The sequence below is a fragment of the Felis catus genome, chromosome D2 (genome assembly GCF_018350175.1).
Source record: "Felis catus isolate Fca126 chromosome D2, F.catus_Fca126_mat1.0, whole genome shotgun sequence".
Classification (NCBI taxonomy): domain Eukaryota; kingdom Metazoa; phylum Chordata; class Mammalia; order Carnivora; family Felidae; genus Felis; species Felis catus.
In genome coordinates this window covers 62,056,960-62,082,500 of record NC_058378.1, presented here as the reverse complement: position 1 = coordinate 62,082,500, position 25,541 = coordinate 62,056,960, and the positions used below count along the sequence as shown (strand labels likewise).

At 36.8% G+C, this 25,541-nt stretch overlaps 1 protein-coding gene across 2 annotated transcripts in view; it reads right to left on the bottom strand.

The window, feature by feature from the left end:
* SLK (STE20 like kinase) overlaps positions 1 to 25,332 on the bottom strand; it is a 57,679-nt gene extending 32,347 nt beyond the window's left edge. For both annotated transcript variants that reach the window (XM_019813784.3, XM_011287641.4), the window contains exons 1-4: positions 25,176 to 25,332; positions 4,774 to 4,938; positions 2,794 to 2,842; positions 2,296 to 2,445 (exon numbers count right to left, since the gene is read on the bottom strand). In XM_019813784.3, the coding sequence (XP_019669343.3) occupies positions 2,296 to 2,445; positions 2,794 to 2,842; positions 4,774 to 4,938; positions 25,176 to 25,325 (514 nt within the window). In that variant the 5' untranslated portion in view covers positions 25,326 to 25,332. The remainder of the gene's footprint in view (positions 1 to 2,295; positions 2,446 to 2,793; positions 2,843 to 4,773; positions 4,939 to 25,175) is intronic.
* Positions 25,333 to 25,541: the final 209 nt, after the last annotated feature.

Below are 25,541 nucleotides of genomic sequence, written 5' to 3'. Positions count from 1 at the left end.
TGAAAGGACACAAAACCACCTATATATAGTCTTGCCAAACAATCAAACTTGAGACTGATGAGGCCTTATTTATCTGCAAATCTGAAGGAAATACACAGAGGAACTTACTACAAATGATCATGAATATGCAATTAGCAAAATGCAGGTTGAGGGAAACTCTACAGGTCCAACACTCAGGTCTCATAGATCAGTGTTTCTCAACCTTTTTTTCATCATCATGCTCCTAAGGAGCCTTTTTAGACATTTTTTTCCGAATCCTCTAATCCCCCACTGGAATTTTAACGCCACAGATATACTGTTTGTGTAGCGTGGGCCTTTGCAGAGTTACTAAGCATTGTAATATCTAAGATCTTTTTTGCCCCCAAAGAACCAATTTTGGCACTCATGGGAATGCACACCATAAATAAAATGTACAGAAAAGAAAGAGATGGCCGGTAGGGGAGACCTATAAATTAAGAGGCTTAAAAAGAAAATCAGATTTCAAATATGAGCACATCTAAACTTGAGAGATGAGCACTGGGTGATAGAGCCAAAGAGAAAGGCAAGGAAGTAATTACTATAGAAGTCAGGATAAAGGTTACCTGTGGAGAAGAGAGGGACAGTGATTCAGATGGGACACATGGAAGACCTGCTGGGGTGCCTGACAAAGTTTTATTTCTTGACCTAGGTGGTGGTTACAAAGCTATCATCTACAATGCTACAGAATCACTAAGCTACACAATTTCTTGTGGTTTTCTGTATCTTTATTTCATAATAAAAAGATTAAAATTTAGTATATCAAATTATACCTGTTTGATGTCATGAAAAAAGTGAAGTGAAATGACTATGATCACTGGTATCAAGATGGCTTTTAAATATATTCTGTCCTTTCCATGTCCTTCCAAATTACACAAATTTAGACTTCATCACTAGATTTTTACTTATCTTTTTTAAGTTTTTAAATTTATTTTTAAAGAGAGCAAACAAGTGAGCATGAGCAAGGGAGGGGCAGAAAGAGAGGGAGGATAGAAGGGAGAGAGACAATTCCAAGCAGGCTCTGCACTGTCAGCACACAGCCAGACATGGGGCTTGAACTCACAAACTATGAAATCATAACCTGAGCTGAGATCCAGAGTCAGATGCTCAACCAACTGAGCCACCCAGTCGCCCCTTCAGCAGTAGATATATATATTTTTAAATTTGTATCTACAAGGTGCCTGGGTGGCTCAGTTGGTTAAGTACCCGACTTCGGCTCAGGTCATGATCTCATGGTTTGTGAGTTCGAGCCCTGTGTTGGGCTCTGTACTGACAGCTCAGAGCCTGGAGACTGCTTTGTGCTCTGTGTCTCCCTCTCTCACTGCCCTTCGCCTGCTGTGCTGTCTCTCTCCCTCTCAAAATAATAACCATTAAAAATATTTTAAAAAGTCATATCTTGGGGGCACTTAAAGAGGGCTGTATCTTCCATTTGTATGTGTGTACATACGAAATTAATCCGTTTTCCATCTAAAATCTACATCTATTTCTTATGAAGTTATTTATTTCCTCAGTGTAAAAAACAAAATTAAAAATTCTAGTCCTCAATACTTATTTTAGGCATCCATTTCAGATCTACTTTGTTAGTGTAGCTAAGATTCCATATTTATAAAATAGAGTATAAAACTAAACATGGGAAAAGAAACCCACTAGAGTTTTGGAAATGAAGATAAAACTAAGTTAGTCTGACATATCTGCTCATATTCTAAATGTGTTACATTTATAAGTATTAAGTCTACATACAAAAATTTAGGGTAAAAAATAATTAACCAGTCTTTTTATTTTTTTTTTAATTAATTTATTTTTTGAGAGAGAGACAAAGAGCAAGATTGAGTGGGGGAGAGGCAGAGAGAGAGAGAGAGAGAGAGAGAGAGAGAGAGAGAGAGAGAATCCCAAGCAGGCTCCACATTGTCAGCCTGGAGCCTGACGCAGGGCTAGATCCTATGAAAGGTAAGGTCAAGACCTGAGCCAAAATCAAGAGCTGGATGCTTAACCAACTGAGCCACCCAGGCACCCCAAACAGTCTTTTTAAAGCTTGTCTTTTTGAAAATGAAATCCATCCTTTCTTTTTGAAGCATCTTTACATTAGTTGTCTATACTATGGGAGTTAATGAATAATTATTTATCCACTATTTATTTATATTTAAATATTTAAAAAATTAACATGGAGTAATTCTCCATGTTTTACATATTTAAGCCATAACTAAACAGTATTAAGTCACATACATATAGAGCAAAGTCTCAGCACAAATTCAAATGTTTTATTTAAGGGAAGAAACTTACCCAACTTAATATCTCCATCTAAGGTAAAAAGAATGTTGCCAGCCTTCAGATCTCTGTGGATGATTTTATTATCATGTAAATAGTTCAAAGCCTCTAGAGTCTGTTTACAAACTACTTGTATTTGGGACTCAGTTAATGGTCTCTCAAGTTCTGTAAGGAAAGGGTAAACAAATCTGCATTGTTATCTAGTGAAAACACATCGGCAATATAATATATATATCTTTACCATCACTGTCAAAGATTGCACATAGTGAATTTTTTTTTTTACAATGAATTCATTTTAGAAGAACTAAATATCTGCAAAGATTACTTTTCCTCATATATTTAACATTTCATTTTAGAAATTTTGTAACGATTATTTAGAAGTATAAAATGTAATTAAGCTGATTTCTTAATTTATTGAACTTCACTCAATAAGATATATATGTATAAATGTTTTAAATCCTTTAATAACTTAAAATATAAAATAAACAAAATAAAGAATAAAAAGATGCTTACCAAGCATCACAGCGTCCACTGCTCCACCTGCACAAAATTCAATGAGGATCTGCAGGCAAACAAAAAAAGCATGTGTCTAACATGACAGTGAGTATTTTTTCTTCAATTTAGCAAAAAGATAAATAACTAGGTTATGGAAACAATATTACACTGACCATAAAGGGTTTTTTTTTTGTTTAAAAAGTCTTAATGATACACATCTTGAGAAAGCACAAAGAGAACACATTGTAGACATATGTACATTTTTAAATCACCATTTTTAGTGTCCCTGCTTCTCTAAAATTACTAGGTACACAATTTTTATTCAGGACAGTATTATATATCCATCTCATTACCACCGACAGATTTTATTATACTCATTTTTAATGTAACTACTGTGTTTTAAGTGATCAAATCTATTTTTTAACTTTACTAATAGGAATAAATCCTAAAAATACTTAAGAGACTTCTTTTAGTTAAAATACACACAGACACACATACATACACACACACACACAGACATACACAAAGCTTCAGATCATAGTTCAATGATTACATCCTGAAGGAGGCCTTCCCAGATCTCCCTGGTATATACCACCATGTACATTTCTCTCTTATCCCATCACAGTTGTAATTTTATATATATCATAATTCATTGAATTATTAATTATAGATAATTAATATCAATCTCTCCCACTAGACTATATCTCACAGTTGTCCAACTTTTTATTTTGCAACAATCTCAAGTAAAGATCTTATCTGGTTATTATCTAGGAATTCATTTTCATTAGAATCTCCGGGAACATTCTGCTAGAGCCCTGAATAACTATATTAGAGGACACCACACTGATGATAATTATAAGATAGTTTTTTTAATTACTTAGCTTGTCAAATTGTGTAGCTTCCTGCTTTTTCCCTTTTGTATAACAATACTCTTATTTTTTTACAGGTGTTTGCCAGTTACAGATGGTTTTCAAATTCATTATATCATTTGAAAAATAGGTCATTACTCATCTTATAGATGAGTAAATACACTCAAAGGTTAACTGACTTATTCAACATAGCAACACCAGGATCAAAAAATATAGGGCTTTTGATTTCTAATCAGATATTACTTCTACTACATACTCTTAGCATTTCTCTCATAGCACTGTCCTTCAAGGAGAAAAGAAACTCCATTTCAGAAAGCCATCTTGATTAAATGAGTGTCAGTTTGGAGCAAATGGTTGACCAGCTATTATAGTAAATATTTTATTTCTATATGCACTTGTGCCTAATGTTTTCTAAAAATGAACAAAATTTATATATTCAGCCTTAGCTACTACTATTCAAAGGTGAGTCTGGTGAATAGAAAATAAATATTTAATATTTATAATAAGTATTCTGTAATTTATTACGATTTACAAAAAGTCTAGGATAAGAAATTTAAAACAATTTCTAAGAAAACAAATTTCCAAAAAATTTAAATGCCTAAATTTAAATTACAAACAAGAAAACTCATTTAATTTCATAATTTAGAAAATTTAATATTCTTAACCAAGTTTCTCCGTTTGGGTCCAATGTCAAACAATCATGAAATACTGTACAATCTGAAATATTCATCTGAGGGGTGCCTGGGTGGTTCAGCTGGTTAAGCGTCCAACTTCGGCTCAGGTCATGATCTCACAGTTCGTGGGTTCCACGTCAGGCTCTGTGCTGATAGCTCAGAGCCTGGAGCCTGCTTAGGATTCTGTGTCTCCCTTTCTCCTGCCCCTCCCCTGATCGTGCTCTGTCTCTCTGTCTCTCTCAGAAATAAACATTTGAAATATTCATCTGAACATCTGCTGAAGCTAGGATAATTATGTTGTTAATGACCCTCTCATCAGATCAACTCCCATTCAAGTAACATAAGTAATAAAACAGAAGAGATAATACATAAAATAGACTACCACAACTTAGAAATCTCTTTCAGACAATTAACTCATTTTGGCTCTTATAATAATATCAATAGAAAATAGTTACCCAAAGATTGTTCTCATAATAGAAGGCATCTAGAAGTTTGACTATATTTGGATGATCACAAGATGCTAATATATCAATCTCAACCATGTAATCTTCAAGTTCTTCTTCAGATTTCGTGTCAATCACCTTTGCAGCAGCTAAAACATTGGTCTCTTTATTCTGAGCCTAAAAATGAAAGCATCACAAGTGTCACACTTATAATGTATACTTGACTTTTTAAATTTTATTTTCTTTTTAAAATAAACTTTATCTTTTTAGAGTAGTTTTGGGTTCACAGCAAAGCTGGAGTGTTCTCATGTAGTCCCAGCCCCTACAAATGCACAGCCTCTCCCATTATCAACATCCTGCCCCACAGTAGTACATTTGTTACAACTGATGAACCTTCATTGACACATCATCCCAAAGACCACGTTTACATTAGGATTCACTCTTAGTGTGTACTCTATGCGTTTTGACAAATGTATGATATGTATCTACCATTATATCATACAGAATGCTTTCACTGCTCTAAATAACCTCTATGCTCAGGTTATTCATCCCTCCCTTTTTCCTAACCACTATCAACCAGTGATCATTTCACTGCATCCACAGTTTAGCTTTTCTAGAATTATCACATAACTGGAATCATACAGTATGTAGCCTTTTCAGATTGGCTTCCTTCACTTAGTAACATGCATTAAAATTTCCTTCATGTCTTATCATGGTTTAATAGTTCATTTCTTTTTAGGACTAAATAGTCCATTACATATAGATGTGCCAGTTTGTTTATCCATTCATCCACTGAAAGCATCTTGGATCTTTCCAAGTGTTAGCAATTATGAATAAAGCTGCTATAAACATCCATGTGCAGGTTTTTGTGTGGACCTAAGTTTTCAACTTCTTTGGGTAAACACCAAGGAACACAATTTCTAGATCATATGGTAAGACTCTGTTTAGTTTTATAAGAAATTGCCAAACTGTACCATTTTGCATTCCCACCAGCAATGAACAAGAGTTCCTGTTGCTCCACACATGCTTGTCTGCACTTGGTGTTGTCAGTATGAATTTTTTGTCATTCTAAAGGTATGCAGTGGTTTCTCCTTTTTTAATATGCAATTTCCTAATATATAATAATATAAGCATCCTTTCATATGCTTACTGGCCACCTTCTCTAGTGAGATGTCTGCTCAGATACTTGGCTCATTTAAAAAAAAATTTTTTTAATATTTATTTTTGAGAGAGAGAGAGAGAGTGAGTGAGCAAGGAGGGACAGAGAGACAAGAAGACACAGAATCTGAAGCAGGCTCCAGGTGTTAGCTGTCAGCACGTAGCATGATGCGGGGCTCAAACTCATGAACTATGAGATCATGACCTGAGCCAAAGTCGGACACTTAACCGACTGAGCCACCCAGGGACCCCATATTTGGCTCAGTTTTTAATGAAACTGTTGATTTTCTAATTGCTCAGTTTTAAGAGTTATTTATATATTTTGAGTAACAATCCTTTATCAGATATGTTTTTGCAAATATTTTCTCCCAGTCAGTGGCTTGTCTTCTCATTCTCTTGACATGCTTATTTTTAAAAGATAGCCTCGGGGCGCCTGGGTGGCGTAGTCGGTTAAGCGTCCGACTTCAGCCAGGTCACGATCTCGCGGTCCGTGAGTTCGAGCCCCGTGTCAGGCTCTGGGCTGATGGCTCAGAGCCTGGAGCCTGTTTCCGATTCTGTGTCTCCCTCTCTCTCTGCCCCTCCCCCGTTCATGCTCTGTCTCTCTCTGTCCCAAAAATAAATAAACGTTGAAAAAAAAAATCTTTAAAAATACATAAATAAATAAATAAATAAATAAATAAATAAATAAAAGATAGCCTCAACATGTATATTAACTCACATATGCTATGCACTGTGCTAAGTGTTTTGTATACACATAGAATAGTGTTTTACACTGCAGGCTCTACTGGTCAGACAAAGTTCAAATTCTGATTCTGCCACTTACTATGTTGCCTGAAGCAACTTAAAAAATCTCTCTGTTTTAGTTTCCTTATCAGTAAAACATATTAACATCGCACAAGTTTGTGAAAATTAAGATAAGTATTAGCCAAGTAAAAAAATACATATAAACATTTAATAAAATGCCTGCCACAGATAGTAAGAATTCAATAATGTTAGCTATAATTATTCCTATTATTTAATCCTCACACCAACTATGTGATATGTTATTATCCTTAGAGGGGGACATACAAACTTGGAGAAATCAAAAAGCTTCCCCAAGGTCATGCAGTAAGAGGCAAAATCAGGATTCAAATCTAGGTCTGTTTCCAAAACCCTTTCTTTATCTGAATCATTCTATTACCCTTTCCAGTTTTCCTATCTTTCCATCAGTTTATTTTTCTTTATACTTAGTACGGTAACGTTTCCATTCTTTCTCTCCTTCCTTCCTTCCTTCCTTCCTTCCTTCCTTCCTTCCTTCCTTCCTTCCTTCCTTCCTTCCATTTTCTATATTTTTCTTTGTACTTAGTACTTTAACTCTTCCATTTTCTTTCTTTGGTTGAATAACTTTTCACTTCCATTTATTATAAATGAAAGGTTTCCAAGTATGCTACAGGAGCCAAGATCATTTGTTTAAAAATTAGGAATCAGATCTTAAAATACTAAGTAGGTTTTTAAAAGACATTTCAATATTATATATTATCATTGCTTCAGCAAAACTGCATCTATTACCCTTTAAAAAAAATACCAAACTTTTAAAAGCTACTAATAAAAATTTCAATATATAATGTCCAAATCCTACTTTTAAGAATTTATCATAAGGAGATAATTTTATAAAATAAAAAATATGCATACACAAAAATATTCATCAACACACTATTTAGAGTAAAGAAAACTGAATGACCATAAATGTCCATTAACAGGAACCTGCTTAAATAATTCAGCACAGTTCTACAATGGAAAATTATGCAGCCATTAAAATCAATAACTAATCAATTAATATTTCAGATGTAACAATAGCTATAATATAACACTGAATGGAACAAAGGCAACTTGCTAAACATGAGAGGTAAGCAATTTTACAGAAAGTATACATCCACTTTCACATACAAATAGCTGCACAAGAAGTATCTGGAGAGACATCATCAGTGAGAATGGTGGAGTTTCAAGTATTTTTTACTTTTTTTGTATTTTTCATACTGTTTGAATTTTTTAAATGAATGGATTATTTTTACAGATGCAATAAAGTACCAAAAATTGTATCAGTATACGGGAGATTTCTTAGGGATCTATTATCTAACCTTGGAAATGATGAAAAGATAAAGCAGGTATCAGCCTGTATATGGTAATTTTCCTAAGTAGATTGTTGCTATGTTTTACTTAAGAAAAAACAAAAGTAAAAAGTAATACTAATTACTACTTAAGTAATTAAATAACCCTAAGGCTCAGGGTTCAGAAAATATGTTTTGGATAAAAAGAGAACTTTATACTGGTCATCACTACCACTCTAGAAGAATAGTCTGATCTACCACATTTTGTCAAATCTAGGATGCCTTTTAAGATGCACCACTGGGGCGCCTGGGTGGCGCAGTCGGTTAAGCATCCGACTTCAGCCAGGTCACGATCTCGCGGTCCGGGAGTTCGAGCCCCGCATCGGGCTCTGGGCTGATGGCTCAGAGCCTGGAGCCTGTTTCTGATTCTGTGTCTCCCTCTTTCTCTGCCCCTCCCCCGTTCATGCTCTGTCTCTCTCTGTCCCAAAAATAAATAAGTGTTGGAAAAAAAAAAAAAAAAAAGATGCACCACTATCTTATGTTCCACTAAGGAAGAAAATCTGCCAATTAAACTATGACAAGATTTTATCATTTTGAATTCTTATACCTTTTTAAAGAGCTCTTTTGGACACATTCAGACAAAGATGGTTAATATGTATCCATTCTCCTTGTGCATTCGTGAGAAATTAAACGCCTTTTGGTATTTAAGTTGAACACTTCTGAAACACTTTGTCACTCAGTTATCTAATGTCTCTGTTTTTCCACAGGACATCATTCTCTGGCCATTAAAAGCTTTGGTGATGCAGCATTTCTTAAAAGAGTGCTCCCTTACTACTGTCACCAAAATTTTCTTTGAAACCATAGACTCCCGTTTTCCAATTATAATACTGATACTGTCTTGATCTTAACACAGGTGCTACAAGATTTTTAGATAACAATCAGTCCTCACATTCTTTCTTCCAAAGGCACTTAAATAGTTTACTGATTGAAACATCAAGGGGCTGCAACTACATGACACTAGGGATACAACTAAGTTCACAATGCACAGGCAATGACAAAGAGAGCACGACTTCCACCCTGGCCAACAAAAATACGAAGGCATCTTTGGATAAAAGACATATCCCTTCCAAAGATGTCAAAAAGTAAAAAAGTCTGTCACAACTAATGAAACATGGTATCAAGTTTGTCTCTCAAAGAAAGAGACTACAGTGGAGCCAGTGATAATTAGAATTCATCGTCTTCTGAGCCAGAGGAAACAAGCCAGTGAGAGGTAAGCAGTTCTCTCACTATTTTACTGTAATACTTTGGGAGGAAAAAGACCAGAGGAGCTGTCCTTGAACAGAAACACTATAATATATGAGCCCTTAGGAGACCATGTGGGGTTAAAAGTCATCCTGCTTCTGCACGCTTCTACTGATGTCCTTTAAGATTTTAAAGATGTGCCTTGTAAATGGAATGGAAAAAATAATTAACACTAGATAAACTTTAAAGTTCTTTTTTTTTTTTAAAGTTTTTTTTCAACATTTATTTATTTTTGGGACAGAGAGAGACAGAGCGTGAACAGGGGAGGGGCAGAGAGAGAGGGAGACACAGAATCGGAAACAGGCTCCAGGCTCTGAGCCATCAGCCCAGAGCCCGACGCGGGGCTCGAACTCACGGACCACGAGATTGTGACCTGGCTGAAGTCGGACACTTAACCGACTGCGCCACCCAGGTGCCCCTAAAGTTCTTTTAAGAAATACAATTTTTTAAAGTTTTAAGTAACCTCTATACCTAACATGGGGCTTGAAATCACAATCCTAAGATCAAGGGTCACATGTTCTTCCAAATGAGCCAGTCAGGAGCCTCTCTAAACTTCTTTATAGTAACAAATTTCATTATTCCATTCCTCTGGATAAAATTAAGCCAACAAGGTACCACTTGGTTTACTATAAGTAATAAATGAAAGTAACATTAGAAAATAAAGTGTGTCAGGGTGCCTGCGGTGGCTCAGTCAGTTAAGAGTTTGACTTCAGCTTGGGTCATGATCTCATGGTTCCTGAGTTTGAGCCCCACAGTGGGGCACTATCAGTGCTGAGCCTGCTTGGGGTTCTCTCTCCCTCTCTCCCTGCCCCTCCCCCACCCTCAAAATAAATAAACTTAAGAAAATATAGTGTCTCTTACATTATTGCTTGGAAATAACTTGATTACTCATCAGGATCTGGTTCTAGAGAACTCGGAAAATCAAAATTGAAATAAATACTGGTAAATGTGTGAAACTATACTTTGAACAAATAAAATGTTAAAAAAAGAAACAGCTTCACCTAACTAAAAGCACAAAAATTCTTCATATAAAGATTTAATGTAATAACTAAACAAATGTTAATAGTGGAATAATGGATACCCAGATATTAATTTAAAGAAGATATAACTGGGGTGCCTGGGTAGCTTGGTCAGTTAAGTGTCCAACTCTTGATTTCAGCTCAGGTCATGATCTCACAGTTCGTGGGTTCGAGCCCCACGTCCTTCCTTGAGATTCTTTCTCCTTCTCTCTGTGCCCCTCCCTGGCTTGCTCACTCGCGCTCTCTCTCTCTCTCTCTCTCTCTCTCTCACCCTCTCCCCTCTCTCATAAATAGATAAATAAGATGTAACTTCTGATAAAAAGTTTTCAAAGATCAGTCATGATCACTTAAAAATCAGTATGTTTTTATTTTCATGGATCATGAATAAAGCCTGGCTACATTATATAAACAAGTAAGTGACTGCAGGGAAAACAATGAGTTTCCTGAACTGGTTTCATGTTCTAAAAGAAGCAGGGTAAAAACTATATCCTCTATATTACACTTGTTTTAACAGTGGTTATTTCCTGGGTGGTAAGAATATAAGTGATTTTTAAACCTTCATTTATTTTCTTTCTATATTCCTACATTTTCTAAAGCTCTTTCATACTTACATAATGAGAAATATATTTCAATACAATTCTCAGCTGGCAACTGAAACACCAGCACAGAAAATATAGATGACTTTTTTAGTAACACAGAAGTGTTAGTCAATCAAAAGGGGAAGACCAAAAAATAAAAATGAACAAATTAATTAAAAAGAATCTAAAAGACAAAAAATAAAAAGAGAGAAATTAATTCAATCACTTCAATAATCACTGAGAGTGATTTACTGATTTGGATGATTTGTCTAAAGGCTGAGAGTTCAAAGGTATTTATTCCTCCTCCTACCAAGAGGTAAGACCCTAACTGTCCAGTGTATAAAGATACACAACCACAACAAAATACAAAAACCAAACAATCAAAATCATAGTTCATAAACATCAACTACATACAAGACACTAGTCAGAGCTGTAGAAACACAAACACAACATTCCACAAACATGGTTGTAGGAAAGAAACACAGTATAAAGATCTACTGAAAGTGTACTCAAGAGCTGATCTGCTAAAATCAATTCATTCTTTCAATAAATACTTATTGAATGCCTTCTATGTGTCAGGTACTGTTCCAGATACGGACAATATAAAGAATATACAAAAATCTCTCTGCCCTCATGATACTTATAACTGTGGGGAGAGGATAGTCAATAGGGAAATAAAGAATATATTAGTAATTATACTACGGAAAAAAGAAGGTAATAAGAAAGATGAGGAGATGGCTGAGTGGGCAGGTACACAGGAAAGAAGTTACAATTTAAATAGGGTAGTTAAGTTAGACCTCACGAGAAGATGACAAGCATATCAAGATTAATAAATTCAATGATTATGTTTTTTGAGCTATGTAGTTAAACTGGAAATTTCAGTGTTTTGCAAAGAAACAGGTTATAAAATCTCAAATTCTTCCAAGTATCATAGTCTATATAATAATATCCATTAAGCTTTAGATGATATTATTCCCTGAGTAATTACCTTGCACCAAACATTGCTCTCTGCACTCTCCACTTATTAACTTATTTAATCTTTGTATCAGAAAAGGCCCCACCACAAGAAGAAATCAATATATTTTAATAGAGACAATGTCATTATTAACTATGTTGATATGTAGACAACTAAAAAGATAAAGAATGAGAAAAATGAGGGATGTAACAACTACAGGGGAAAGCTACCACCCACAGGACTAGAGTCAAGGTAAGAGACTGGAATTATTAAAACCCAGAGGCTTGGGGCGCCTGGGTGGCGCAGTCGGTTGAGCGTCCGACTTCAGCCAGGTCACGATCTTGCGGTCCGTGAGTTCGAGCCCCGCGTCAGGCTCTGGGCTGATGGCTCAGAGCCTGGAGCCTGTTTCCAATTCTGTGTCTCCCTCTCTCTCTGCCCCTCCCCCGTTCATGCTCTGTCTCTCTCTGTCCCCCCCCAAAAAATAAATAAACGTTGAAAAAAAAATTAAAAAAAAAAACAAAAAACAAAAACCCAGAGGCTTGCAGGGAAGGTTCTAAACAGCTGAAACTCAGATCCCTGAGGAGAGTGCTGCTCAGCTGGTGTCAACCTCTCTGATTTTGGAAGAGGGGTCCTATGGGACTGGGGTACCTTTTGAGGAAGGGGGGCTAGCCAACTGCAGCTGGTGTTATGAAGGGTTATGAGGCCAGCTCTTGAGTACCGGAAAAACTATTAACTGGATTCAACTGCTGCTATCTAGAGAAACTGCTGTTGCTAGGATGAAGAACTCCACCAGAATGGTGGTCACACTAACAGAAAAGCAGACAGGGAGCCCTCAAGAAACAGAGAGAAAGGCGCGAGTCCCTTCTTCCTCCTCCACCTTGCAGCCTCCCTCTAGCACCCTGTACTTGTGAAACCTAAAAGTGAGCATCTGGCAAGGTAGAAATGAGTTCTGCAGAATCTCACAATAGTATTACAAAGCAGGGCAGAGAAGGGTGTGTTTGGAGCTGAAAAACAATAATTTAATAGTTGGCATAATCCTTCTAAAATTGATCGGGGTGACAGACGAGAGAATGAAGGAACAGAGTAGTATGAAGTATCTAGGTAATAAATATCTAGAGTTCCAAAGAACTGTTAAGTGAGAAGAGAGGAAACAGCACTGAAGAAAACATACGGTTTGACTTTTGATACTACTGCTACCTGTTTCCTACCTGTTTCCGATTATAGGCTAATTCTAGTGATCTCTTCAGAGTCCTGGTAAGATTTTGATAGAAACAAGTGTCAAATAAGTAAAATTATTCAACATCACTTAGTAAAGACATCCAGTTGATTTCCATGATTTGTGGTAGTTATGTTCTCTAAAGTCGCTATAGACGTAAAGTAGTTATGGGTATGAACACTGTTAGCAAATACTGACCCATTGCTCCTAGGAGAAATATGTACACAAACAAACATATCTGATATAGACTATAACCTTATATCCTAAAAATAATTCATCCTGGGAGATTCCATCCTCTTTATTTTACAAAGGAGAAAACAAGATTCAGAAGTGCCTTGCTTGAGGCAGCCCCAAAATAGGTGTACAGTTACAATTCAAATCCCATCCAAGTGGGACCAAAGCCAGACTTCTTACACTACACTGCACTGCCCTCTACTGTCTCTCATCTTCCAGTCAAAGCTGTGTGAGAGCTGAAACAAGAAGGCAGAGTGTCACTCTTGTTACATCTCAGCTGGGAATGTGCACACTCACTCTCTGCAGCCCTGCACATACATGCAAATGACTGAAAGCACTGAGTACAGACTTTGGGGCTACAAATATATTTTAACAACAGACAAATTCACAAATAGAGAATCTGCAAATAATGAGTACTGACTGTACATGCGCTTTCCATAATTTCTGTAAAATATTACAGAAATCCTTTCTCAAAAAACCATTTTAATGTCATTTTCTCAATTCTGCAAAAGTGAAAGGAATACACCTTATATTCTCTTTATATTTCAAAACACCATTTTATTTATATTGTTCTGGTTATTTTTGTTTAAAGTTAATTTACTTATTTTGAGAGAGAGCAAGCAAATGCATGCAAGCAGGAGAGGGGCAGAGAGAAAGGGAGAGAGATACCAAGGATACTCCACAGTGTCAGCACAGAGCCCCATGTGGGGCTCAAACTCACAAACTTTGAGATCATGACCTGAGCTGAAATCAAGAATCAGATGCTTAACCGACTGAGCCACTCAAGCATCCCATGTTCTGGTTATTTATTCAAAACTTAGTCTTTGATCGGTCAAGATAACCACCAACAAAATGATGTCAATAATAAGATAACATTGGCTAAATCGCACTTTCCAAAATGTTTCACCACTTCTCAGATCACACAGTCTTCTCACTTATTTCAAGAAAAATAAAGGTTTTTATATATTAGGGATGATAATTTCCACACAAATATTCTGAAATCTAAAATTATAAAGGACTAAAATGCATGGTGTTAAGGTAAGGAACTCACCATGAATTTTACAAGGAAAGAAAAAAGAAAAGCCAGCATGTTAAAGTTATTTTTACAATCCTAAGTCTCAGTTACCTCTTTAAAACATAAATGTCTATGTGCTAGGAATTTAGACTTCATGTGGTATTGAGTAGAAAGCATAATATTTAATAAATGCCAAATAACTTTAACAGCATGATATAAAAATAATTACTTGACTGAAAGGAGACTTTCTTTCTCCTTTCATAGAAAAAGAGAGAAAAAATGAATATATGGAGGGAGAAAGAAAATGTGAAAAGGGAAACTGTTAAGTGAAATAAAGTAATGGTGCAGAAGAGTATTTAAAAGTATGACCCAGGTTATGTGGATCCATTTGTAACAACATGGTTGGAACTTAAGGCATTATGCTAAGTGAAAAAAGTCAGATAGATAAAGACAAATACCATATGATCTCACTGATATGTGGAATCTAAAAACACAAACAAAAAACCAAGCTCACAGATACAGACAACAGACAGGTGGTTGCCAGAGGCAGGGGGTAAGGGTAGGAGAAATGGGGGAAGAAGGTCAAAAGTACCAAATTACCAGTTATAAAATAATAAGTTACATGGATATAATGTACAGCATGGTGACTAGAATTAACAATGCTGTATTATAAGTTTACTTGTTTATTTTCAGAGAGACAGAAAGAGTGAACATTCAGTGGGGAAGGGGCAGAGAGAGAGAGAGAGAGAGAGAGAGAGAGAGAGAGGAAATCCCAAGCAGGCTCGTGCTGTCAACAAAGAGAAGACACGGGGCTCAAACTCATAAACCATGACATCGTGACACGAGCCGAAACCAAGAGTCGGGATGCTCAACCAACTGAGCCACCCAGGCACCCCTGTGATGACAACTTTTAAGATCTAGTCTCTTAGCAACTTTTAACATTTTTATTAATTTTTTTTGAAGGGAAGGGGGGGGGGAGAGGGAGAGAGAGAGAGAGAGAGAGAGAGAGAGAGAGGAAGGGAGGGAGGGAGGGAGGGGGAGGGGCAGAGAGAGAGAGACACACACAATGTGAAGCAGGTTTCAGGCTCTGAGCTGTCAGCACAGAACAACTTTTAAACATGTAATACACCATTGGGGCACCTGGGTGGCTCAGCTGGTTGAACGTCTGACTCTTGATTTCAGCTTGGGTCATGATCTCATGGTTTGTGGATCTGAGCCCTGCATTGGCTCCTCACTGACAGCACAAGCCTGGTTGGGATTCTCTCTCTTTGCCCCTTCCTCCCTCCATCCCTTTCTCTCTCTAAAAAAATAAATAAACATGACAAAAATATTTTTAAAGTTCTCATCACAAGAAATTTTTTTTGTAACTCTGTAAGGTGACAAATCTTGACTTACTGTGATTACTTTCAACATATACACATATAGAGTGATTGTGTTGTACACCTGAAACTAATATAATGTTGTATGTCAATTAAAAATTTTTAAACGATAAAATATGACCCCTCACTTTATTTAAAAAAATTCAAACCTACAGAGAAAATGAATGAACTGAACAGTAAACATTCATATACCTATACACCTCACCAAGAGTCACCAATTGTTAACATTTTGTCACATTTGGTACTCTCATTCTCACACAAAGCATACATACACATACATTTTACATATAGATATGTACACACAAGCACACACATACAGGCATTCCTTTTTTACTTACACCATCTGGAAGTAAGCTACATTCCACTTCCCAAAACTTCAGCATATGTCCACCAAGAACAAAGACGTTTTCCAACATAACTACAATTATCATGCCAAAAGAATTTAATATTGATATACCTAATATATACTCCATATTTAAATTTCCTCAAATGTCTTTGAAAAATCTTTCATTGCTTACATTTAAAAAACCCAGGGGCGCCTGGGTGGCGCAGTCGGTTAAGCGTCCGACTTCAGCCAGGTCACGATCTCGTGGTCCGTGAGTTCGAGCCCCGCGTCAGGCTCTGGGCTGATGGCTCGGAGCCTGGAGCCTGTTTCCGATTCTGTGTCTCCCTCTCTCTCTGCCCCTCCCCCGTTCATGCTCTGTCTCTCTCTGTCCCAAAAATAAATAAACGTTGAAAAAAAAAAATTTAAAAAACCCAAACCATTTATTTGTAGAATGTCCCACTATCTGGATTTGTCTGATTATTCTTCATATTAGATTCAAGTTAACTATTTTTGACAAGAATACTGCATTAGGTGATTATATATTTCTCATCAAATTACATTAGAAGACACGTAATGACACTTTGTCCTATTACTGGTGATTAACCTTAGATTTGATCACTTAAGACAGTATCCATCAGATCTCTCTACTGTAAAAAGTACCTTTAAAGGGTGATAATTTCAAACCATGTATATAAATCCTGCTCCTCCAAAACTTTTTACACAATAATCTTAGCATCTGTCAATAATCTTTGCCTAAATTATTATAGTGTGGTTGCAAAATAGTGGTTTTTCCAATCTTATCAATCTTTATATATTAACTACCATTATTCTATTAAGTTGTTATTTTATCATTGATAGATTTGTTCAAACTACCCTGAACATTTGGCATGTCTCCGTTAATTTTTGAGCATGTCCTTGCTTTCTGGTATATTCCAGGCTCCTTTGGGAAAAAAAGGACTAGAGGGAAAGCTTTCACTTTTCAATTATTTCTGTACTTCCCTACCCCAGACGTGGATTAGCCATTTCAATGAGCCCTGGTTCTTTTTACTGTGGAATGGTATTTAGAAGCCAAGAGCTGGGAATGCTAGTTATAATGTAATTATTTCTAGGCCATTTCAGGGAAAACAGGAATATGTGTGTGTGTGTGTGTGTGTGTGTGTGTGTGTGTGTGTGTGTGTACTATCTCAAGTTCAAACTGAAACTTCCAATTCAAAAATCAACATCACAGGGTTCTTTCTTTTCTCCTTTCCAAGTTTCTAACTCCTTTTTCCCAGAATTTCAACCCTAATTTCTAAAACATCAATATACCGGGGCACCTGGGTGATTTGATCAGTTAAGCATCTGACTTCAGCTCAGGTCATGATCTCACGGTTCATGAGTTCAAGCCCCACGTGCACTAACAGCTCAGAGCCTGCTTCAGAGCTCAGGGCCTGAAGCCTGCCTCAGATTCTCTGCCCCTCTGTTTCTCTCTGCTCCTCCCCTGCTTGCACTCTCTCTTTCAAAAATAAATATTTGCAAAACAATCAACATAACAACTCATTTGCTCTATCCTATAATATTCCTATGATATATACAAAAGTAGTTCCAGAATTATGACATGAATATAACTACCAGAAACAAACCCATTTGACAATTCTTTCCCATTTAGGAAAAAGAACTGGTGGGAAGTCTTTTATTTTTCAATTTTATCATTTTTTATAGTGCTCAAAAATCTAACCATATTAATGCCCTCTTGAGTTTTTAAAAAATCGCTAACAAAAGTTATCTGGATGGTAGAATTATTTTTATGTATTTTTTATACTTTGCTATATTTTCAAAATAATAGCATTTAAATTTCTGGAAATGATTACATTATTAGTTTTTTGGGTAGAAAGAGAGCCTCATATCAATCCACAGAGAAAATTAAATTTCAGATAAACAAAAAGTAAAATTCCTTATAACTGAACTATCAAGAAGTCTAGAAGAATATATAGATAAACATTTATCTAATTTCTGGGTAGGGAAGGTTTTTCTAAGCACGAAAGCAAAAAGAAAAAAAAGTATCATATTGACAGGTTTTGTAGAATAAGGAAAAGAATACATCTTTATATCAAAAAGGGGTGCCTGGGTGGCTCAGTTGGTTTAGCATCCGACTTTGGCTCAGGTCATGATCTCATGGTTCGTGAGTTTGAGCCCTGCATGGGGTGCTGCTCTGACAGCTCAGAGCTTGGAGCCTGCTTGAGTCTGTCTCTCTTTCTGTGTCCTTTCCCCACTCGCGCACTCTCAAAAATAAATAAATATAAAAAAATTTTTTAAAAGTACCATAAACTAAGGTAACTATACACTGCAGCATCTATGATAAAGTGTTCATTTCCATAGTACATAAAAAATATTTACAAATCAACAAACTCTATTAGAATATGGATAGATTTTAAAAATGTGTAAAGTCAAAAAAATTGGAAAATGAAATAAACTGATACTCTTTTGCCTACTGAAAAAGTAAATACTTTTTTTTAAAGGATAAGGGCTAACACTGAATTCAAGTTAAGGAACAAAGGCACAGAAAAAGACCAACTGTTGGGTTGTCTAAGTAGGTAGAACCTATGTACATCTACATAAGTACATAAAAAAATATGGAAACATGTACATGAAACAGATAATAATAGGTACAACTAGGGAGATAATGGAAGGAACAATAATTGGAGTAATGGTCAAAGAAAACTAACTTTATTTCTAATAAGTTAATTTTTACAATAAATAGAAATTCTTTGTGTGATTAAAAATTAATTGAAAAATAAATTTGCACAACCTTTCTAGGATAATTTCACAGTAACCATTGATAAATGATCATTTATTTTGCCCTAGCAATTCTTCTATGAATTTGTCCTAAAGAAATAATAAACATCATAGAAATACATACTATGTATATATGAACATTTGATATATGATGCAGGCACCACAAAGCAGTAAGGAAAGGATGGTCTTTTCAGTAAATGGTGCTGGTACAAATGGGTACCTATACCAAAAAAAAAAAAAAATGAAACTGTGGAGCAAAAGAAGCCAGACACAAGAGAACACATGTATGATTACATATATATGAAGCCTGAAACAAACCAATAACTTGCAAAAGTCTAGGTAGTGGCAGTTTTGACTAGTATTATGACAATGAAGAAAGGAGACAGATTCAAGAAATATTTTAAAATATTTTTTTCAGCTTATTTATTTTGAGAGAGAGAGCACATGCCAGCTAGGGTAGAGAGAGAGGGGGTGAACTCCAAGCAGTTCCATGCTAGGCACTAGCCTGACATGGGGCTCAATCTCATAACCATGAAATCATGACCTAAGCAAATATCAAGAGTCAGACACAAGAGTCAGTCACATCAAGTGACTGAGCCACCCAGGCGCCCCAAGAAATATTTAATAGATAGAATTAACAAGCCTTGGTGATTAATTGGGTTTGGTAGGTAAGGAAGAAGGAGGTGTTAAGAATGACCTCAGGTCTCTGGTCTGTGCAACTGGTAGACAGAGATGCCAATTACTGAATGGAAAACATAAAAGAAGCAAATACAGAGCTGACATCACGAGTTCAATTAGTTCATGTTTTGGACTTGTTGTTTAAGAAAACTATGAGATATCTAAGTGGAAATCTCTAACAGATACTTGGCTGCATGGGTCAGGAGTTCAAAAGGGAGGCCTTGGGGTAGAGACATAAATTGCATTTAGGTGGTAATTGAAGCCATAGGAGAAGATGGATTCTCATAGGAAAAGAAAAAGAGAAGGGGACCTACACCCAAGTCCTGTGAAATCCCAACACTTAAAAGTCAGAAAGAGAAAGAAGAGCCAGCAAAAGCATCTGAGGAGTAGAGACACAAGTGGGAAAAATATCAAGAATGTGGTGATCTAAAAATCAAAAGTTGAGGTTTTTAAAGAATTGGTCAAGGGGCACCTGGGTGGCTCAGTCGGTTAAGCGGCCGACTTCGGCTCAGGTCATGACCTCACGGTTCGAGAGTTCGAGCCCCGCATCGGGCTCTGTGCTGACAGCTCAGATCCTGGAGCCTGTTTCAGATTCTGTGTCTCCCTCTCTCTCTCTGACCCTCCCCCGTTCATGCTCTGTCTCTCTCTGTCTCAAAAATAAATAAACGTTAAAAAAAAAAAAAGGAATAATTAAAAATAAATAAATAAATAATAAAGAATTGGTCAAGTGTCTCAAATGCCCCTGAGAATACAAATATGATATAAGTACCTACTGAATTTAGAAACGACGGAAATCCTGAGACCATAGCAAGAACCACTACCTGGAGGGGTAGTTCAAATAAATTACACATAAAAATGTCACAGGACTTGGGGCGCTTGGGTGGCTCAGTCAGTTAAGCCTCTGACTTCAGCTCAGGTCATGATCTCACAGTCCGTGAGTTCAAGCTCTGCGTTCGGCTCTGTGCTGACAGCTTGGAGCCCGGAGCCTGGAGCCTGCTTTGGATTCTGTGTCTCCCTCTCTCTCTCTGCCCCTCCTCCATTTGTGTTCTGTCTGTCTGTCTGTCTCTCTCTCTCTCTCTCAAAAATAAACATTAAAAAAAAGTCACAGGATCAAAGAATACAGGTTTTTGGATTGAAAGAACTAACCAAGAGGCCAGCAAGATGAAAGGGGGAAAAGAACCTATATCAAAGTACATCACCATAAACAGAATAAAAAGAGAATCTTAAAAACGATGAAAAGAAAAAGATCGCAAAGAATCACTAAACAAAATGGTATGGGACTTTTAACATCAGCGCTTGAAGATAAAAGGGAATGAATGGGAAAAAGTCCTTAAAATTCTAAAAAACCCTTATTTTTGAACTAGAATTCTATAACCAAACTATACATCAAGTATGACATTATAATAAAGATATATTCAAACAGCCAACATTTTAAAAAATGTACCTTTCATGGATCCTTTCTCAGAAGACTTACTGATGATTGTATACAACCAAATCAAGGAGGAAACTCCAATAGGAAAAACAAAACATTTAAGACACTCTTGAAGTAGTTTGAGCTCCCAAGACTTCTAGGGAGAAAATTTATAACCTATTATTGAGAGATACTGAAGAAGACCTAGAGAGAAAACATATGCACAGATAGGAAGCCTCAATATCATAGAGATGTTCATTTTTTCAAAATTGATTTCAAAATCATCCCTCAAAAAAAAAAAAAAACTCACAGTAGAATTTTGTGGAACTTAAGCTAATTCTACAATATCCATACAAGCACCAAGAGCCAAGAATATACTAGACACTGTTGATGAAGAACATGAGGAAGCTGTACTCTAGCATAAATTTATTTTAATGCTTTCCTATTTAAGATGGTGAGATATTGGTAAGGGAACAGAAACACATCAATGAAGACAATCAAGATCATACAGACAGATACATTACATAATAGACAGGACCCTGTAGAGCAGTAAGAAGATAGTTTACCCCCAATAATGGGTTGTGGGATAACTAGGTATTCAGATAAGGAAAAAAATGAAATTGGACCCCTACCTCAAACCATTTACAAAAACCTATTCCAGGTGGGTTGTATACCTAACTGTCAAAGGCAAAACTATAAACCTTTTAGAAGATAATACAAGTGGTTATCTTCATGATCTCAGGTTAGGAAATAATTTCTTAAACATAATACAAAAAGTATTAACTGAAAAGAAAAAAATTGACAAATTACACCACACTAAAATCAAGAACTTCCTGTTCATAAAAAGATACCATAAAGAAACTGAAAAGACAAGCCAGAGAATAAGAATGTATCTGCAATAACTATAACCAGCAAATGGTTAAAATCCAGAATATACTACAAATAAACAATAAAAGGATATCCGATAGGAACATGAAAAAACTTGAACACAAAAGAAGAAATCCAAATTACCAATAAACCTATGAAAAGAATTACTTATTAATAGTGAAAGATGAATTAAAATAATAATGAAAAACATAACATTGGATTGTCAAAAATTAAAAATTCTGACAACACCAACTGTAGGCAAAAATACAAAGAAAGAAACTTCTTATACGTTCCTAGTGGGAACGTAAATTGATATAGTTTGGTATCACTAGTGAAATTAAAGATATGCTACTCTATAACCCAATTCTACTTCTATTTCTGAGAATGGAAATAAACTACAGGTCTAAGCGATAAAAATGAACAGCACATATGTATTTCACTATTTTTTTAAAAAGGCACTTGCCCATCAGAGCCATAAAAAGAATCACTCATCCAGCACACGGTCAGGAATTCAGCTTCCATTTAATACGTAACTTTATGTCATTTTTTTTTCTGTTAAAAGCAACAAAAATCCAAACATAAAAAACTTTGGTATTATATAACTTTGTTTATATGTCAATACCACATTAAAAAGCGAAAATAAGTTTAAAATAGTGAAGATTTTTCGGACAAGAAAGTAACTGTTACAGTTATATAGTGCTGAACTGAATGGAAGGAATACAACTATATGATAGAAAAAAATGTTTCAAATAAACTAAATTATATACACAAGATGATTACCTATTTACCATTTAATCTTGGTGACAGTTACTAATTTTTACAAGCAAATGATAGTTTGAATCAATTTTTGAAAGTTTTCTACCGCATACTACTGTATGTATGATATAAAGCTTTGATAGCTTATTCCTCCACACAGAGGAAATATATAGATTTAGAATTTCTAGAGCTCTTGGAAAACAAAAGTTTTTCGGAAAAAGTTGCACAACAGGCCAGGTAAGTTTAAATTTTAAATTTTCTTTTAAAATAAAATCTCAGAGCTCATTCCTCAGAAGCACAGAATTGTGAAATGAAAAAGTAAAATGCAAAGAACTCACGTTCTTCAAATGTCACACTAAAATAGTCATCAAGCCCACAAATATTACCTTTGACACAATTTTACAGTGTTCAACTATATAGAGTAAGTTCCTTATTTTTCAGAAAATTTTCAATTGATGTTTCATTATAGGAAGGTGTGTTGCATTTTGCAGAAAGTGTCATTAAAGAATTAAATCACTGAGCATTATGAGTATGTCCCCACAATCTGTCTGTGCCCTGGGAAAACAAGAAAATGGTTTAGTACCTTCACAGGCCTCTTTTCCTGTCCCAAACCGTATCTTGCTTCTGAGTTCTAAACATAATAGTAATTCCTACCACTTGCTGAGCCCTTCCCATATGCCTTACATTTAGTCCTTTAATTCTCAACAGACTGAGGAGCGAGTCTTATGAGAAAAGTGAGACATGGAACGGTTGAGTAACTTGTCCAAGGTCACAGGCTGCTACTTGAGAGAGCCCAGATACAGTCCAACTCCGAAGCCAGGGTCTTAATACTACACTGTTTCTATTTGATAAAACATTTATACCATGAAGACTGTTCATAATCACCTACCACCTTCTAACTACTGCATTCCAGGTGCCTTGAGGATTTATTTTTGCCTGAGGTAACTGCATACTCACAGTAATGTTAACGAAGTGAAGGAAGCTAAACAAACATTTAGGGATGTCCATGATTCTCCAGCTAAGAAAAGGAAGGTGCAAGACCACAAAGCTGGTTTGTGACAGCCAGCACTACAACCCAATTCCTGACTCCCAAGAGTGATCTTCCCACAGCACTAAACGCTCTTACATTGCACTCTAAGTATCTCACACTGTGCTGTAAGCTCTTGCTGCAGCCCATATTCTACCCTCCACACAAACCCGCACGTTTATTTCGCCAACTTTCCCAGAGTATGAAAGCTTCCACAGAACTCACATGCAGGTAACATACATTCTTTCAATTCAACAAATTAACACAGAGAGATGCACTATGAGCTACGGCAACAGATGAACCCAACTGTATATCACAGTCTTGGGCCTGTTCTTATCATTAACTACAATATGTAACAAATGCTACAGCAGCCATGTGACAATGTGTTTTGAAAGCACAGAGAGAGGAGTGGCTGTTTCGGCCTGAGTGGAAAATGGGAAGGATTGGGAGCTGTGAGATGCATGTGAGGCGGGGCAAAGGCAAAAGCATGATGGTGCTTGCAAAGGAGAAAAATACTATCATTTCTACCAATGGACGTAAACACAGGGCCAGAATCTGGAGTTCAAATCTAGACTGACTGGGGTGACTTAGAAACATTTCTGAGTTTCAGTGTCCGCATCTGTGAAATGTAGATACCACTGAGCTGCCTACCTCACAGGCCTTTGGCGGGGGCCAAATTATGAGAAAGTGCCTTGGAAACTACAAAGTCCTGTGTAAACGTCAGTTATTTATGGCTTCACTTCTAGGCAACCCTGTGGGTCCTTCCTCCTGAACTGTGTCTCATAAAAACCTCACCCTTCAGGATGAAAATGTTCCAGTGACATCATTCATATACTGCTGATGAAATAACAGTTAACATTAATGCCTTCACGTTGCAACATCAAAACTCTTTCTGTTGAAATAAATATATATGTATATATTAAAAGATGGGTGTGTACGTATTTTTTAAATTTTTTAAGCGCTGGTAGTGACTTCTACTCCACGCTCGCTGTAATTATGTTTAGAAACCAGTACCAGATGCAGGTTTCCTTCTGGAAAATTTCTGTTCTATCAGAAATTCCATTCCATTCCATTTTACAGCATGTTGTCAAGCAACCAACTGAAGACTAGCCTGCAAGGAGCGCTTGGCTCTCATCTCAGAAGATGGGTTATGTACTTACTAGCGACAGATAAAACCAGACACAAGCCCTGGATCCTAAAGAGGGAACTGCTTCGGCACAAGCATAGCTAAACGAACGCAAACAGCTCGTAAACAAACATAAGTCCACTGAAAGGCACACTGAGTGTCTGATTTTAAAACACTTGAGGGCTATCGGCAGACCCCTCCTTTCAATTAAAGAACACCTCATTTCCTTTAAAGTTTGACAGAGGAGCCTCTGCAACCCGGCCTCCCTTTAGCAATCTCTCTTTGAGCTACATGCAGGCCCCATTTTGTTCAACCTTACGCTCCACTGTCTTAGCTACTCCCTGGATGATAAACCCAAATAAAGTTCTAACGCACCTTGACGAAGTCAGAGAGAAGGGGCAAGAGGCAGGGAAGGGACAAGGGGAGCGAGAACTCCTCGTGCCACTCCGCACCGGTGGCTGTTTTGTCTTACAAGTGCGTGCCACTTCCCGTTTTCTCCTTCTTACCTTGTACACTTTCCCAAAGGCTCCGTCGCCCAGTTCTCCTATAATTTCCCAAAACTCCTCGGGGTTCAGGTCCCTCTTCACATGTTCGTACTGCTTCTTCTTCTTCTCGCTCCCCAACTTGAAGATCTTACGGAAATTGAAGAAGGACATTTTTCCTCCCGGCAGAGTTCCTCGCACTTAAGCACGAAAAGCAACAATAAAAAGCAAAGTTTCTCCTCCCTCCTCGCCGCGCGAGCCCGGCGGGCGGCGGCGGGCGCGGGCTTTCCCGGCTCCCGCCGCTCCGGCCGGGCCGTGCCCGGGGAGGGCGGGGCGCGCTACTCGGGCTCCGGCCCGCGGGCGGGAGGGGGGGCGGTGGGGGGTGCTGCG